The 18000-nt window shown below is 38.2% G+C and overlaps 1 protein-coding gene across 1 annotated transcript in view; it reads right to left on the reverse strand.

Moving 5' to 3' along the window:
- klhl7 (kelch-like family member 7) overlaps positions 1-18000 on the reverse strand; it is a 30766-nt gene that overhangs the window by 5646 nt on the left and 7120 nt on the right. The window contains exons 2-9 of the mRNA XM_043689754.1: positions 15382-15484; positions 15181-15274; positions 13015-13139; positions 9068-9243; positions 8510-8684; positions 7567-7709; positions 6832-7072; positions 4678-4879 (exon numbers count right to left, since the gene is read on the reverse strand). Coding sequence (XP_043545689.1) covers positions 4678-4879; positions 6832-7072; positions 7567-7709; positions 8510-8684; positions 9068-9243; positions 13015-13139; positions 15181-15274; positions 15382-15484 — 1259 coding nt within the window. The remainder of the gene's footprint in view (positions 1-4677; positions 4880-6831; positions 7073-7566; positions 7710-8509; positions 8685-9067; positions 9244-13014; positions 13140-15180; positions 15275-15381; positions 15485-18000) is intronic.

Below are 18000 nucleotides of genomic sequence, written 5' to 3' on the forward strand. Positions count from 1 at the left end.
GAGAGAGAGAGAGTGTGAGAGAGCTATACGCTGATTTAATTCTTAGTTTGTGTTGAGGTAGCAACACTCAGTAGGGATGATGGTGATTAATAATTAACAATTAATTTATAATAAATAAGACCAAAGAGTTAAATGTACACAAATTATTGAAGGCAGCAGGACACATTGACAATGTGGTTAACAAAGCACATTAGGGATCCTGGACTTAATAGGAGCCAAGTGTGCAAAAGTCTTAGGATCAAATTGTACGAAATGCTAGTTCAGCCTCAACTAGATATGGTTTCCAGTTCTGAACATCACAATTTAAGGAGGTCATGAAGGTTTTAGAGAGGGTGCAAAAAGATTTGACAGAATCATTCCACAGATGAAAAATTTCAGTTAAGCTGACATAACCTGGGCTGTTCTCTTTGGAGAAGGTTGACAGGATACTTGACAGATGTGCTTAAAAATATGAACATTCAATATGCAGCACATTAGAAGAATTAGCAGTATGATCCAGAATGAGAGGACACTGATTTTTTTAAAAAGTGTATTCACTTGTGGGACATTGGTGTCTCTGGCTGGCCACCATATATTGCCCATCCCTAGCTGCCCTTGAATTGAGTGGCTTGCTCGGCCATTTCAGAGGCCAATTCAGGGTCAACCATATTGTTGTTGGTCTGGTGTCACATGTCGGCCAGATCAGGTGAGGATGGCAGATTTCCTTCCCTGAAGGACATGAGTGAGCCAGATGGATTTGTCTGACTGTTGGCAATGGTTTCATAATCATCAGTAGATTCTTATTTCCAGAATTTTTGTTATTTATTTCAAATTCCATCATCTGCCATGACAGGATTCAAACCCAGGTGTTCAGAACATTAACTTAAACTATTAATCCAGAAACTATCGATAGTGCCACTAGGCAATTGCCTCCCGTAAAGGTGATTAGCAGAAACAGCTATGGCTACTTGAAGAAAATCATGCTTATAGAGTGAAGTTACAAGCAAGGAACAGCCCTTCAAACCTTTTTTGCTATTCAATAAAATCATGGCTCATCTGATTTGAACCTCAACTCCACATTCCTATATATCCCTGATAATTTTTCACTGCCTTGGTAATCAAGATTCTACATGAATTCTCTTTTCAGGAAGGGAATTTCAAAAACTCTCAACACTCAAAGGAGGTTTCCTCTATGCAGTCTTAAATGGGCAACCTCCTATTTCTAGCTTCTCCCAGAAGAGGGATCACCCATTCCACATCCACTCAGTCAAATGTACTCCAAATCTTAAACAAAATCAAATTTCCTGATTACTTATTGTGCTTGCAGATTCACATTCCGTGATTCGTGCACTGGAGACACAGATTCCTCTGTATTTCAGAACTCTGCCTCCTCTCATCATTTCGATAATATGCTTCATTTTTGATTTTTGTTGCCAAAAACATTTTCCTGTGCTTTCCCCACAATGTATTCCATTTGTCAGATCCTGCTCACTCATACCCTATTTATATCTTTTTGTAGGCTTATGTCCTCTTAACAACTTACTTTCCTATTTATCTTTGTGTCATCAGCAAAGTTAGCTACCATTCCTGAGGTTCCCTTCATCCTAATAATTTATATACGTAAAGAGTTGAAGCCCTAGCACTGAATCCTGTGGCATACTACCTGTGACAACCTGTGAGTCTGAAAAGGACCTATTTATTCCTACTTTCTGCTACGTTGTACTTTTAGCCAGCCAATCTTCTATCCATACCAATATGTTATCCCCTACACCTTGAGCTTTTGTTTTCTGCAATAACCTTTGATGTGGCACCTTATTAAATGGAAATCAAATTATATGAAATGCACTGCCTGAGAGTTATATCTGCCTTCAATATACTAAGGCATGCAAAAGAAAATTGGATAATTATCCTAAAGAGAAAAAAAATTTGTAAGGCTTCACAGAAAACAAAGGCAATGGGATTTGGCAAGTCATGCTGCAAACACACTGACATCAAATTGCCTGTTTCCTCGATGTTACTTTTCTATCATTCTATAGACTCAAGAGATAATAGAGACAAAGAATTTGTTCAACCTTTATTGTAATAAAACATCAGAATGGATTTCACAGGGACATTCCAGAAACAAATAAGACACCAAGCTATTAAGGCAATGCTACTAGGCGGAATGGGACGTTGGGAGATCTGCATGCAGTAGTTGGAAATTTCAAAGGTTAGGACGTATTCAGCTGAAGCCATTGCCACTATTGGTGGAGCAATTAAAACAGTTCATCCCCAAGATTCCAGAATTGGTTGAGCGTAGAAATCTCAGAAGGACTGTGAGGCTGACAATGTCAATGACAGAGATGGGAAGTAATGAGGACATGGAAGGGTTTTAAAAAAAGGTTGAGAATTCAACAATCAATACCGTGCTTGCATACGATCCTATGAGATCAGTGAGCAATGGGTGCCAGGTGAGTATTCATGCCATTGGTGACAGAGCTTTGAAAGTTTAGAGAATGAATGAGGGTTCCAGCAGCACATGTACTGAGACACAGGTTTAGTCAGATGATGTTACAGGTATGAAAATAGGTGGTGATCTTCGTGACGGCACAAATACATGGAAGAAGCTCAGCTAGACATCAAATATAATTTCGCGATAGGGTCTGTTCTATACTGTATGACTCTTCGGCCAGCTCATCCATGCCAACCAGGTTTCCTAAACTGAACCAGTCCCATTTTGAACAGACTGGCTTAGTCTCAAGAGGAGGAATATTGAAGGAACAGAATTTGGAGTTGAGACAGAAAATATTTGTTGTGGTTCTGTTCGCCGAGCTGGAAGTTTTTGTTGCAAACGTTTCGTCCCCTGGCTAGGTGACATCATCAGTGCTTGGGAGCCTCCTGCGAAGCGCTTCTTTGATGTTTCCCCCGGTGTTTATAGTGGTCTGTCCCTGCCGCTTCCGGTTGTCAGTTTCAGCTGTCCGCTGTAGTGGTTGGTATATTGGGTCCAGGTCGATGTGTTTGTTGATGGAGTTTGTGGATGAATGCCATGCCTCTGGGAATTCCCTGGCTGTTCTCTGTCTGGCTTGCCTATGATAGTGTTGTCCCAGTCGAATTCATGTTGCTTGTTGTCTGCGTGTGTGGCTACTAAGGATAGCTGGTCGTGTCGTTTTGTGGCTAGTTGATGTTCATGTATGCGGATTGTTAGCTGTCTTCCTGTTTCTCCTATATAGTGTTTAGTGCAGTCCTTGCATGGTATTTTGTACACTACATTCGTCTTGCTCATGTTGGGTATCGGCTTCTTCGTTCTGGTGAGTTGTTGTCTGAGCGTGGCTGTTGGTTTGTGTGCCGTTATGAGTCCTAGGGGTCGCAGTAGTCGCAAACCTTTCGTCCCTTGGCTAGGCGACATCATCAGTGCTTGGGAGCCTGCTGCGAAGCGCTTCTTTGATGTTTCCTCCGCTGTTTATAGTGGCTTGTCCCTGCCGCTTCCGGTTGTCAGTTTCAGCTGTCCGCTGTAGTGGTTGGTATATTGGGTCCAGTTCGATGTGTTTGTTGATGGAGTTTGTGGATGAATGTCATGCCTCTAGGAATTCCCTGGCTGTTCTCTGTCTGGCTTGCCCTATGATAGTAGTGTTGTCCCAGTCGAATTCATGTTGCTTGTTGTCTGCGTGTGTGGCTACTTAGGATAGCTGGTCGTGTCGTTTCGTGGCTAGTTGATGTTCATGTATGCGGATTGTTAGCTGTCTTCCTGTTTGTCTTATATAGTGTTTTGTGCAGTCCTTGCATGGTATTTTGTACACTACATTAGTTTTGCTCATGAATTCGACTGGGACAACACTACTATCATAGGGCAAGCCAGACAGAGAACAGCCAGGGAATTCCTAGAGGCATGGCATTCATCCACAAACTCCATCAACAAACACATCGACCTGGACCCAATATACCAACCACTACAGCGGACAGCTGAAACTGACAACCGGAAGTGGCAGGGACAGACCACTATAAACACCGGAGGAAACATCAAAGAAGCGCTTCGCAGGAGGCTCCCAAGCACTGATGATGTCGCCTAGCCAGGGGACAAAACCTTTGCAACAAAAACTTCCAGCTCGGCGAACAGAACCACAACAACTTGCACCCGAGCTACAAATCTTCGCACAAACTTTGAACAGAAAATATTTAATTGGTGAAAATGTCTGGTCATCCAATACTGGATGTCAGATAAGAATAATGTTAATTTAGCAAGAGTGGAGCAATCAAGAGTGATGGTGGTGAGGTGCTGCTGGGTAGCCTCAGAATACATATTAAGAGTAACATTGTACTTTTAGATGTTGCCTCCAGGGGGGTGATGTGTGGATGAGAAACAGGAGGAAGGCCAAAGATAGATCGGTGTGCAACACTGACAAGTAAAAGGTGTTGGAGCAGAAAGAGAATTAATTCCAGGTGATACTCTAGTTGTGATTAGATAGATAAGAATAGAATTAGGCAAACACAATTTTATGCCAAAACAAGAAGTGCAGAGGGAATGGAGGAGAATGGTATGGTCAACCATAACAAAGGCTGCAGACAGGCTGCGAAGGACTATTATTATTTCAAATCTGAAAGATGTGAATTCAAAATTAAGAGGGGGGGAATTAGTTTTGAAAGACATAAATATGGCTGTCTCAGAAACCACAATTTTGGAAAAGCACATTATTTGTAGATTCCAAAATTACTGGCACTTACGATTCAGTTGCTGGATTGTATACTTCACAGGAATTTAGAACTCTTCCAGATACATTGTTGCCTAAACTTCCCCCACAAACATAGATGAGTCCTTTAGCCTCCACCATACCATGGCTACATCGGGGTGTCAACATACTGGGTTTGGTATGCCAATTTTCTGTTCTGGTATCGTAGCACTCAAACAGATATAAGGCAGAGTTTCCTACAGGAGGAAAGATAAATAATGAAAATGGCTAGTACTAATCAACTAGAAGTGTGGTACGTTTTTATCTTATGTGCAGGCAATTTATTTTGCCAGTGTGACAATGCTATATTATACATCAATTAATTCAACTTAAATCCCAAAACAGACAAAAAGTACTCCTACCCAGAATGGAATAAAGAAATGTTTTCTGCTCAAGTTAGTGCTTTCACAACTTCAGGCTACAGCAGAGCTGGCAAATGTCTGCTGCAGCTTTCTTGCTTTTGACTTGCAGTAGAGAGGTAATGGCAAAAAATAATAATTTGAGAGACAGAATTGTCATATATGTCTAAGAACCCACATTTAATGAGTATGTCCTATGGATCCATTAATTACAACACTCAGCAGGACACTTCACAAGAATATCAATTTAATATTTATACAACATGAAAAAAGTGGTGATTGAAAAATTGACTAATTGATTGAGGCATGGAGAATACAACAATTGGGGTGACACGATGGCTCAGTGGCTAGCACTACTGCCTCACAGCACCAGGGTCCCCGGTTCGATTCCAGCCTCAAGCGACTATCTGTGTGGAGTTTGCACATTCTCCCCGTGTCTGCGTGGGTTTCCTCCGGTTTCCTCCCACAGTCCAAAGATGAGCAGGTCAGGTGAATTGGCCATGCTAAATTGTCCATAGTTGTCAGCAGCATTAGTCGGGGGTGGGGTTACTCTTCGGACGGTCAGTGTGGACTTGTTGGGCTGTATATTAACATTCAGTTGGGTGCGTAGTATAGTGTACTTGTGTGCATTGGAAGATTCCAATGCACACAAGTACACTATACTACGCACCCAACTGAATGTTAAATTGGTTGTCAGCCTAATTTTTCACACACTTAGCCATTTGATAGCACATTTCTCAGTGCAATTCCCTGACCAATCAGATTCAACCTGCCCAATTTAAAAAAGATTGGTAATTCACAAACAAACAAACAGCATTAATGGCTACATTTTCCACAACAATACAAATGCCAAGTAAATTTGACAACCAATTAGTACTCTCCTCTTATGCAGCATAAATGTTTGTTGTCCCCTTGAGTTGATATTCTTGCAAAACACCCTGATGAGTGCAAGACTAAAACTTCAACAAAATGTTTTTTTCTACCAAATTTCAAATGGTAAAACTATCTGATTATATATTTGCCATATCACGTTTACAATGAAAATTTTATCAGGAAAAAGACAAATCAAGCAAAATCTTCAGAAACCATTAATATTTATTCATGGTCAAAACATATAAAATGTTCTTGATGACTAATGAATAAAGCCAAGGGTATCTTGTACCACTATACTTGACAGATCACAGGGTAACAAATAGAAATTCAGGGTTGTTCTGTAGTAGCTGATCTCAGTTACTGCAACACATGAGAATAGAAGTAATACAACTGAATAATATTCCTAAATAAATGCTGGGATTTGTTTTGCATAAGTTATCAATTTACAGGCAATTCTGAAACAACGCTGACTTTATATTCTGTAGGCAGCAATAGTGGAGAATAACAGAAGTACCTTGTTAGCTTTATGAATGGCTCAGGGTCACAATAATGAAATAGATACAATAAAATTACATTATGCTCATTATACAGAGCATTTCCCAATTAAAAGGACAGTGTAGTTTTAAACAAAAATATTTTAAAATCGAACACTCAAACATAGGCTTTCCTAGAGGGTCAGCATGTATTGCTCATCTTAATTGCCCTTGAAGGTGATCATGGACCTTCTTGAATCTCCTTTAAGTGAAGGAACTGTGAGTTAAGTCCAAGGTAGGCCAGTTTACGTATTGAGCTGGTGTGTTTCCATGCACCTGCTGGGCTTGTCTTTCTAGGTGGAAGATGTCCTAGATTTAGGAACAGATTGCAAAGAAGCATTGTTGATTTGCTGCAGTGTGTCACTGAATTAACAGTTAACTCACCTACTTCAGAGCCACCAGATGTGTAAATCTTGCCTTCTGCAGCACATGCTGCAAGACTGTCTCGAGGTGTTGGAGGACCAAGCTTAGAATACCAGCTATCCTTAACCACATTGTAGCAGTCCATCCGTTTGATGGGGAAAAGCTGTGAACCACCCAATATGTACACAACATTGTCCCAGAAGACACACGCTGCATCTCGACGTTTCTCAAATGGACAACGAATATCCATCCAAGTATAATCCTGTGCAAAGAGTTATATCATTTAAGGAAACTATCTCCCAATTAATGGAATTTGACCAACTGGAGTAGTGCAAAACATAGCAAGAGCTAATTCATCTCACTTAAATTTGGCACATTACACTGAACGTTTCAGGTGGTATTAGAGTAATGGTAATATTTCCCAAAGATGAAAGGAAATTCAATTTATATCAGATTCTTGGCAAAACGATATCAAAAGTTAAAATACTTAGAACTAATCTTGAGGTAGCATTACACCCACATTTAAACATTTTCAAAGTGATCTGGAACAACTATGTTATTTTAAAAATGAACAAGATCATATAACCCACACGAAATATGTTTTTTCTCCAAAACAGCAAGATACAAACAACCCCTTCATTGCTATACCACAAAAGGCAGTACAAGGCGAACCCCGTATCCATGGAATCGTTTTCTGTGGTTTCAGTTACACCATCCTTCTCTCTCCCTCCCCCCCCGCCACCCCCAGACGTTTACCTTAGGATTAAAGTATCGACAGGATTGTGGCTGAGATCCACCGAACAATGCAATACGATAATCATGTTTCTTTTGTCGTGGTCGTGTACTTTCTCCCAACTCTTCTCTGTCCTCTGGAGACAGAAGATGATAGCGCATACCACCTTGATAGCGAAATTGTCCAGAATGAAAAAGAGTACCCAAAATATTCTGGGCGTTCAGGTAAATAAAAGTAGTGTGTTTCAAAATCCATTTGGAATGTCACTCCCTGAAAAGGTCAAGGTGGCCTGAAAGATTTTCTCGATTGCCACACAATGTGCTTTCCCTCTAAGATCAAAGGCTCACTTCAATGAAAATTTTCAAGACTATCACCTTACCCCTTAAGTGATACTTAGTTAAAATCTATAGCCAGATTTTATTTAGATTACTGGGTTGAGATTGCCTGAATTCACCCAAAACCAAGTTATTGAAGACAAAATCATTTCCTGGGACAAAATGACAGTGATTTAGCTCATGTAACACCAGTTTTCAAATAAATATGTTTGATTCAAGTGAAATATATTAATGTGTTACATTACATTCTGGTCACAATAAATATGCAATTACCACCCTTGGATCAACATATTATTCCTATTATATCCAACAATAATTTACTATTCTGTCGCATTATTGTGTATGATTTCATTATGCCTTGGCTGCATTTATTATGTAGATATACTAAAATAACTTATCTTTATCCTGATCAAAGCATAGTAAATACTCATTTAAAAAGGTCATTATGAAATATGTCAAAAAACAGACTTAAGTAAATTTTAAATTTAATTATTTGAAAAAAAAAGTCCTAACTTTAGTGTTCTCATCTATACAGTAATAAAATCCACTTAGTTGAGAACAAAGTTTAAAGTAATCATATATTTTTCCACTCAAACTAAGAAAGGAATGATTTGGCAAAACTGATACTTACTAATAACCATTTTAAGACACTCTGGATTATCCTGTATGAGTGATTCTGCTTGGACAGTTTTACTCAAGAAATTCTTAGAGATTAATGGAAACCTGACTTTAGCCAGAATATCAACCATGTACTGCTGTCGATTGAGTTCATCATATTTTAACCACCTGACTGCTGCATCATAAACCTACAATGGAACAGAAATAAAACAACACAAATAAATCAAATTTGAAGAAAACATATATACATTGAACATGTATATCAAAGATGAGAAACTATAAAATTTATCAAATTAATATTTAATTCAGCTTTCTCTCTACCTCTAAAATAAATAATAAGACATTAAGATGTTACAGAGAAAGCATTTTTATTTTCTAAGCGATTTTGTATTCAGCTGGAAATAACATTAATAAATAGGTCTTCTCCCCATCTAATCCAACCTCAAACTCAATACTAATACATAATCACTGTTGTTGTCTGTCATAGTAACGACATTTGATTTTAAATGCTTAGCAAGTTTACTTGAATAATGAGGGCTTCTGAAAGGAATTTGAATATGGCTGTTAGTACCTGGTCTTCTGCTCTAACTGTCAGTGCATCTTGTTTCAGCAGATGAGTTACTCTTTTAACATCAAGTTGTAAAAATTCATCAGTTTTGTAAACTTCAGTGAAATGCTGATGAATGAATGCATCTGCAGAAGTCTTGAGCTCTGGACAGTCAAGGCATTCTGCCAACACACTTATTCCTGTAAACAAAAACATGATCACACAGAGTAGGTGATGGAAGTTGGAGGGATGAACTGATTCCTTTGCTAGTCCCACTCTTCTACTGGTCATAGCATAACAAAGTTTGTACTTACAAGGGCAATGATATTGCCAATTATATAGGTACCAGATTGAATTTAGTTCACTATCAGAAACAGGTCAGTCAAATAATAGCTAGTTCATTACAAAAAGAAAACTTAGAGCAAAAAGGTTTATAGTGTGCAAATAAATCTCTCTTCTATTCCTGTACCTATAATCATTGAGGGAATATGGATAACATTCCAAAGAACACAAATACCAAATGCATTCAGGATAGATCCAATAGATTTCTCAGGACATTCCCAGACAATAGAGACGTGCGTCATCATATTGCTTCAAAACTGTACAAGCAATTCAGATTCTTCACTCAAAAACTAGGTTCAGAACTCCCTCAAAAGCCACTCTAAAATGGACCTCCTCAAACTCTGCACAAGTCTAAGTAATTTACTCCCCTTCCTGGGTCTGCATTCCTCTAGACTTAGGGAACTGCACTACACAGCCTACCTGTGGTCAAGATTTCAGTTTATCCGTAGATAGATAGCTTCACCAAACTAATACTGCCTTTGGTTTTTCATAGTCTAATTCTATACAGCTGCACAAAAAAAAAATACAATACAAGGGCTTCCTCAATCCCCCTTCTCCTCCACTCAACTGTACTAAACTAATAATGGCTCACAGGTTTCTCCTCCCAGGACTCATCCTAACGGCTAGGAGTCTGCTAACAGCACTTAGGTTGCTTAAAGCCACTATTTACTTAGGACCCTTTCAGCTCTGACTAATTCTGACTATTTAGTAACTCACGAACTAGCCCTGCCTTTATTTCGAGGCAAAATGTAATTTTGCAACAAGAACACATTGATTCCTGGAGTGTTACAATATTCAGTGATTGCTGGTTGACACGTACAAATGGTACATGTCCTCTATTCCTGATGAAGGGCTTTTGCCCGAAATGTCGATTTTCCTGTTCCTCAGATGCTGTCTGACCTGCTGTGCTTTTCCAGCACCACTCTAATCTAGATATGTACAAATGGTGACAAAAGGATAAAAAAAACAAATTTCATCACTCCATAACAGGAAAATACTTCGCCAATAACAGATCCTCAAAATCTCTTTTTCAATTATTTAAAAATTTTTCCTCCAAAAGGTTCAATGCCGCTGGTTCAATTATTTTCTGCAGCATTGGATTACATGCACCAACACACCTCCATATAAGAGAAAATCATTCCAAACACTAAACCTTTTCAGCAACTACTTTAAATGTCGACTCCTTGTTGACTAATCAGGAGAAAATGACCAAAGAAAACAGTGTTTTGTTATCATGGAAAGAAAATTCTTCATAACTTTAAAAACTTCTACAGCATTTCTTCATACTCTGCTTCCATAGAAATAATCCCATCTCTCAAATCTCTTCTGTAGCATGGATATTGCAGCTGCTCCTGAGTTGCAGGCCTTCTCATATAACTCTTATGATTTTCACATTTCAGATTCATAACACTTTTATTTTGAATCATTTTGGAACTCTTGTAGTTTACACACAGTGGTTCGTGTGTGGAATGAACTGCCAGAGAAAGTGATTGATGCAGGTTCAGTTACAATATTTAAAAGACATTTGGAGAAGTTCATAAATAGGAAAATTTGAAGGGATATGAACCAAGTGCAGGCAAGTGGGATTAGTTTAGTTTGGGAACATGGTTGGCGTGGACTCGATGGACTGAAGGCTCTGTTTGCATGCTCTATAACTGACTCTTTTCATAGTTTCATGCTATCATTTTTAGTGCTCTACAGTTTATAACCTGTGGTTTAAATTTCCTGTGATGGAACATCAAAAACCGCACACAGTTCTCTAATTTTGGCTTTAAAATATCTTGTACAAATAGCTAATTCATTAAACATTAAAATAATTAAAATTCCTCCGAGAAGATAAATGGCCTAGTCCTATTCCAGTCATGAATGACAATCACAGCCTAATTTAGCATTGCAAAAATGATATGCTTAAATAGATTCATTTTCTTAATTCTGAGAGACCAGGTGTGGTGATGGAGCAAAGGGGTTTAGGCATGCATCTACATAAAGCCCTAGAAGCTAGTGCACAGTTTGAAAATTAGCCAATAGATTGTTGGCTTTTATCTCATGTGGGCTAGAATACAAAAGTGAAGAAGGGATGCCTCAGCTGTACATAGCTTTGGTTAGACCCATGTGGACTAGGAAATCATAGTTTAAGAAATCAATGCTCTGAAAAAATATATTGACTTTGGAAGATAACTTCAGAATCAACACAATACCAGTGCCTGAATGGGTTGACTTATGTGCGTAGGTTGCACAAACTAGGGTTGTATTCCTCTTAATTTTGATAAGCAAAGTGTAGTCTAATCAAGTTGTTAACGAAAGGATTCCAAGAGGGAGACACATCTTATTTTCTCTGGTTTGCAGAATCCAAAACAAAAGGGCTTTTTTTTAAAAAAAAAAGAAGAAACAGCAGCTATGCCATTAGTAAAATTAGGTTTTCCACAGAAAGACAATGGATACTTGGCTTTTTAAAAAACTCAAGACTTTTTTTTTAAGAAAGATGGGTATCAAAGGTAAATAATACGGAGATACAGATCAGCCATGATCTAAATGAATGGCGCAACAGGTTCAAGGGCTGAAGGACTTTCTGCTGATCCAATTTATTGGATTAAAAACTGGGTGGCAACTTTGGCCTCCTACCAGTTATGTCATTTTGAGATCTACTGGGGTTTACAACTGGAGCTATGAATATATATATGAATATGCATCAATTGCACAAATTTCAGAGAAGCCTTAAAGCATTATAAACCTACTCAGAACCAACTAATCTACACCTTTGCTTAGAAATCAAACCCTAAGTGTCATTCACATATTCTAGCAGGAACAATCAGAAGTGCAGCCTCTAGCCAATCTTCCAATCTCTAATCTAATGGTGCTCAGGGCAAATGAACAGCCTGGTCGAAAGGTTCTTGCAGCACAGTAGTAGTGTCCTTATCTCAGAGCCAGGAGGTTGAAGTTCAAATCCCACCTAGCCTGGAGATGTGTCAAAGCATGTCCGAACAGGTTGATTAAAATAACTGCAAACTAGTTGAGTAATTCATTACAATCCAATATTTAATCCAATGGAAAAGAAAAGGAAACTGTCAACAAAGGATGACACTGCAGAAAATGATTTGGAAGTGATTTTCCTAAATGAAGGTTACCAAGGTCTGTATGTACAGCATCATTTGTCTTTACTCCTTGGTTTTAATTAGCTACCATAGAATAGAATCCATACAGTGTGGAAACAGGCCATTTGGACCAACAAGTCCACACTGACCCTCTGAAAAATATTCCACCCAGACTCATTCCCCCACCCTATTACTTTACATTATTCCTGACTAACACATCTAACCTCCATATCCCTGAACACTATGGGTAATTTAGCATGGCCAATTCATCTAACCTGTATGTCTTTGGACTGTGGGAGGGAACCAGAGCACCCGGAGGAAATCCACGCAGACGCAGGGAGAATGTGCAAACTCCACACAGTCTCCCGAGCCTTGAAGCTAATCCGGGTCCCTGGCGCTGTGAGGCAGTAGGGCTAACCACTGAGTCACCAAGACAATATAGGATAAATACATAGGACAAGCCTGTGAAATGAAAATAGTATCACTGTTACACAGTAGTTCCCTATTAATAAGGCTTTGCATAGATTAATTACATACCAAGACAATTTGAAGCATCAATTTGCTCTTTGAGGAATTCAACACACATTTTCTTCACTGGTTCAATCTGATACTGGTTTGCTGCATCCAAGAGAGATTGAACATTATTGCTGTTAACAGAGATCCTGCAAAGATACATATGAAATAATTGGAAACTATAAATGCAGTTTCTTTGATTCAAGCTTTTTATATTAAGTTTCTGTATTTCTTTCAGTAACAGCTTTGTTGGCATTCAAAATGCAATTTGATTGGGATTTAAAAATGAACATTGTGCAAGGTTACAGAAAGGCGGCAGGAGAACGGCACCAAATGAAATAAACATTTGGAGAGCTGGTGTAAACATGATGGCCCGATGGCTTCATTCTGCATTGTAATAAATTTATAACTGTTATCATTCCAAACGGTGAGCTATATACTCACCATCCTTTTCAATGGAAGGTTGCGACAGACCAATTTTTGGACGAAATCAAACATTGATGAATTTTCAAGAGAACAGCTGAACTGAAAGTGTAGTATCAGTGATCACTAACTCCTATCCCCAATATCCCACTTTAAATCGATGAAAGAATAGAATAACAAAAAAAGAGAAAGTAACCAGACAGTGTCAGATTTCCCCAAACAGAAGGCATGGCTTTCACTATTATACAGTCACAGGTCCACCTGTCCTCACCAACCAGACATCCTATACTGATCTAGTCCCATTTGCCAGCACTTGGCCCATAACCCTCTCGACCCTTCCTATTCTTGCAAATCATATTCATGTCTTTTAAATGTTGTAATTGTAACTGCCTCCACCACCTCCTCTGGCAGCTCATTCCATTCTACCAACAGGTAAAAAAAAATGTTCTCTCTCATAGAATAATCTATGACGCTACATGAGTTCCCCAAAATTTCTGCTTATACTTACACCATTTAAACCACAAATTACAACATGGAAACCTCAAAGATGGCATAGTAGCAAGACCCAGTCACCTGCAACAAGATTTACAAGGGCCAAATTGAGCTCATACAGCAAAACTGTCATATCTCGCACAAGCTTCGCTACTCCATACTAAATCTTTACTATAGAAGCTTGTATGCTACCATTCTGAATATTCTGTTCACTAAAGACTTACCAACAAGTTCAATGAACTCACTCCAAAGCCATATAGCAACAGCAGTTGTAAGACACAAACTCCTTGAAAGAGTTGTGTGCCTGGAACTGGCAAAAGTACAAAACAATGCAAGGTGTCTTCCTGGTGGCTCATTCTGCATTACTATCCTCCATGAACACACACTGCTTGCAAGAGGAGAAAGTAGAACAATAACTCATTCAATACAGACAAGTACAAATAGGACCATTAGTTGGCAGAAAACCTTCCAGATTCTCAATTCACATGAACTCAAGGCTAGGAATCCTACAATGAGTAAGTCACCTCCTCACTATCCAAAATCAGACCATTATCTACAAAGCACAAGTCAGGAGTGTGATGGAATACTCTCCACTTGTCTAGATGGGGACAACTCCAGCAACACTCAAGAAGCCTAACACCATCCAGCACAAACTGGACAACTTGTTTCACATCACTTCCTCAAAGTTCCTCAAATATTCACTCCCTCCACTACTAACAATCAATAACAGTAGCGCAAGCCATTTACAAATACACTACAGAAATTAAATAATGCTTCTTAGGCAGCACCTTTCAAACCCACAATTACAACCACCCAGACGGATAAGGGCAGCGAATAAATGGGAACACCAGCATCAACAGGTTTCTCTCCAGGCTACTCACTACCTGACATGGAAATAAATTGATGTTCCTTCACTGTCACTGGGTCAAAATCCTGGAATTCTCTTTCTCATAAGACTGTGGGTGTACTTACAACTAAAGGACTGCAGCAGTTCAAGAAAGTAGCTCACCACTACCTTCTCAAGGGAACCTAGGATGGGCAATAAATTCCGGCAGAGCCAGTGAAACCCACAATCCCTGAATGAATAAAAGAAAGGAATTTTATTCTACCATTCCACTGCATTACATTTAACTGTAAATCAGATTTTCAGGTTGATTAACAAAGAGCTGTGGAAAAGTTTGTTTAGTTTCCCCAAGTTGAAAACTTAAAGGAAAAGATCACAACAATTAAAAGGTTAACTTAAAAAAAGATACTAAAGGAAACATATACACTCACCTTGCAGTATATGCAAACTCGACCAACAGTTCAATTATGTCAGGTTCAGCATCTTTGAGTTCCACTTCATAAGATTTTGATTCAAGCATATTTGCTACCAGGGAGAGAGCAAACCATTAATAATGAATAAATTATAGTTCAGCATGAGGTGTTTTAATAATCATCTAAAACTGTAAAAGTAACTGGCAAAAAGAAACTTACTGGTAAACATTAGATTGAAAAAGTGGCTGGCAGCTGCAAGCACTACTCGATGTGCTGGAATTTTTCGATCCGATACCACCAGAAGGACATCACACAAAAGCTTCTGAATAGGAAGCACAGAAATTAGTTCAACATGATAATGGAAAGAAGGAAAAAATAATTCAATACAAAAAGGAGGAAGTTGATTTGTTCAACCAGTCCATTTGGTGTTTATCTTTTATCAATGCTATGATCCTAGCGATTAGCAGTACTGGACAAGCCAGATCCCAGATCTGGTTTCATTGATCATGTTTAATTTTTGCAGTGGGTTACCTCACTGAGCCTACCCACACAAGGCTGTCAATGTTCCTTTAAAAATGAGGGAAAAAAGAGAGTTAATTACACAAAATATTTTTAAAAATCAAAGCTGTATACCTGACAGTTTAGAAACATCTTAACATAAACAGCAAAACAATGTTTCAAACTGTCGCCCAACAACATCCTTTCATAATAATGAATCAAAGAATTGTTGACACTGGAAATATGAAGTTAAATAGAAAATACTGGCAAAACTCAGCAGATCCAGCAGCATCTGTGGGAAGAAAGCAGAATTTATGTTTTAAATCCAGTGATTCTTTATCAGAGTTCAATTAACTCTGCTTTCCACACACAGATGCTGCCTGACCTGCTGAGTTTCACCAACAATTTCTATTTTTGTTTCAGATATTCTTTCAATCCCAAAGAAGTATCACTCCCATCTTAACTCTTTAATAACTTACTTTGAGAATGTGTATAGGGTATAAGTAGACATGGAAAGAGTTAAGTTCTGAGTTTTGTGAAACAAAAGGTTCAGTTGAGCATGACTTAGATCTGATTAGAACTTATAGTTAATAATGGGACGCTGGAAGCAAGGGTAATGGGTTAACAAGGTTGAATTGCAGTCATTATGTAGAGCTATTTAACAATATTGGAAGCATTCAGTATGTAAGGTCAGTTTAACAAGGTTAAAAGTATTCATTATGTGAAACCAGTTAAGGTTAAGAACACTTTGTGTAACAACAGATGGCTTAGCCTTTGCTATTGACACTCACTGATTGTAATAGTCACCCAATCAATATGTATGTTGCCTTATCTGGATGCACCTTCCTGTAAAATAACTACGTAATTCATTAAGAAACTGCTCTTCCAGAAAACCGGGGACTCATGTCCCTGTACACATGGGTTATCGTTTTCTCTCCCTCCAGGGCCCAGAATAAAGATGAAGGAGGTAAAACTATACTGTGTCTCTGAACGTTTTCCTTCCACTGAGAGAAGAAAACGGGATGACAACTCAACTGACTTGGAACGTTTTACAACTTCTTTCCTATTCTGATGGCTAAAGCTTTTTTTCAGTTCTATCAACTTGAAAACTTCTATAGAAGCCCTCAGTTTAGAAACTTCACAAAATAAAAACCATTCTACAAGGCTGACTGTTCTCCTCCACTGGTAACCTAACTCTTTGCTCGGAGGAAACTGTTCTTATGAACTAAAGTTCAAGCTGAACTAGTTGCCTCTGCTCCATTTTTTCTGTCTGATGTTAATTGAGCAGTACAAACAAACAAAGTTAATTGACATCACAGGTATCTTGAGAGGCAATTAACTGAAACATACTTTTCAAACAATGTACTTATGTCATTGTTCCAAATGACATTCTGATCTCTCGAAAAAAAAAGTCATCTTCACAAAACTGAAATCAAAATTCACCTGCCTCTATTTAAAAATGAATCAAATTCCCAATTTATAACAATGTAAACCTTTATCAAGGTAATCACATGCCTAAACTAGTTTCCACCTGCTCTTATATTACCTTATCCTCTTTTAAAGGGGAGAGGTAAAGTATGAAAATTACGTATTAATATCATGTATTTAGAGTTTGGGGATTTTGGGCAGTGGCACTGAGTTTGGTCTAATTTTATGAATAGGTCTGATATTAATAAAAAAAGGTTTAACTTGTCAGTCTTTTGGAGTCATGATTTTAAACTGGAGAACAAGTGGCATACCTCATAATACTGAGAAATTATTTGAACAATGAGACTTGTATGATCAAAGCATAACCATTGAAAGGCATTAGATTAATTCTTGGATTCTTTTAAATCAAAATTCAATTTTTCTCTGGGCAAAAACCCTTTGGACTGGAAAGCTTCTGGAGCAGTTTTCAGAAGACCTGGCTGGGACCAGATGAAAGAACACGGGAGAAAGGAAAGGAGGTAATTCAGAATAGTTAGGAAATAGCATACGTCAGCATAAGGGTTTCAATTTGAAAATTCCAGACGGGAAATGTTTGGTTAGAACTGTGAAGGGGTTACTGGAAGCTAAAAAAAAATTTAAGACCAGTTGTGTAGGTAGTCAAGGAAAATTCTCAAGACTAGGAATTAAAAGAAATACAAGTCAAACTTATTGATATGCTAGAGAAGGAACCTCTCTAGAATTTGATTACTCCAAAGTGATGTTGCTGGGATAGATGAGATTTTAATTTGCCAGACGTTTGAAAATTTTCAAATTGTGTTAAAATAAATTGCTTGGTTTGTTTTATATAATCTTTATTTAGTATATGATTTGTTTTGCTATTAAAGCAAAATCTGGGGCATGTTGCACTTGGAT

This window comes from Chiloscyllium plagiosum, chromosome 5 (assembly GCF_004010195.1).
Source record: "Chiloscyllium plagiosum isolate BGI_BamShark_2017 chromosome 5, ASM401019v2, whole genome shotgun sequence".
Lineage (NCBI taxonomy): Eukaryota > Metazoa > Chordata > Chondrichthyes > Orectolobiformes > Hemiscylliidae > Chiloscyllium > Chiloscyllium plagiosum.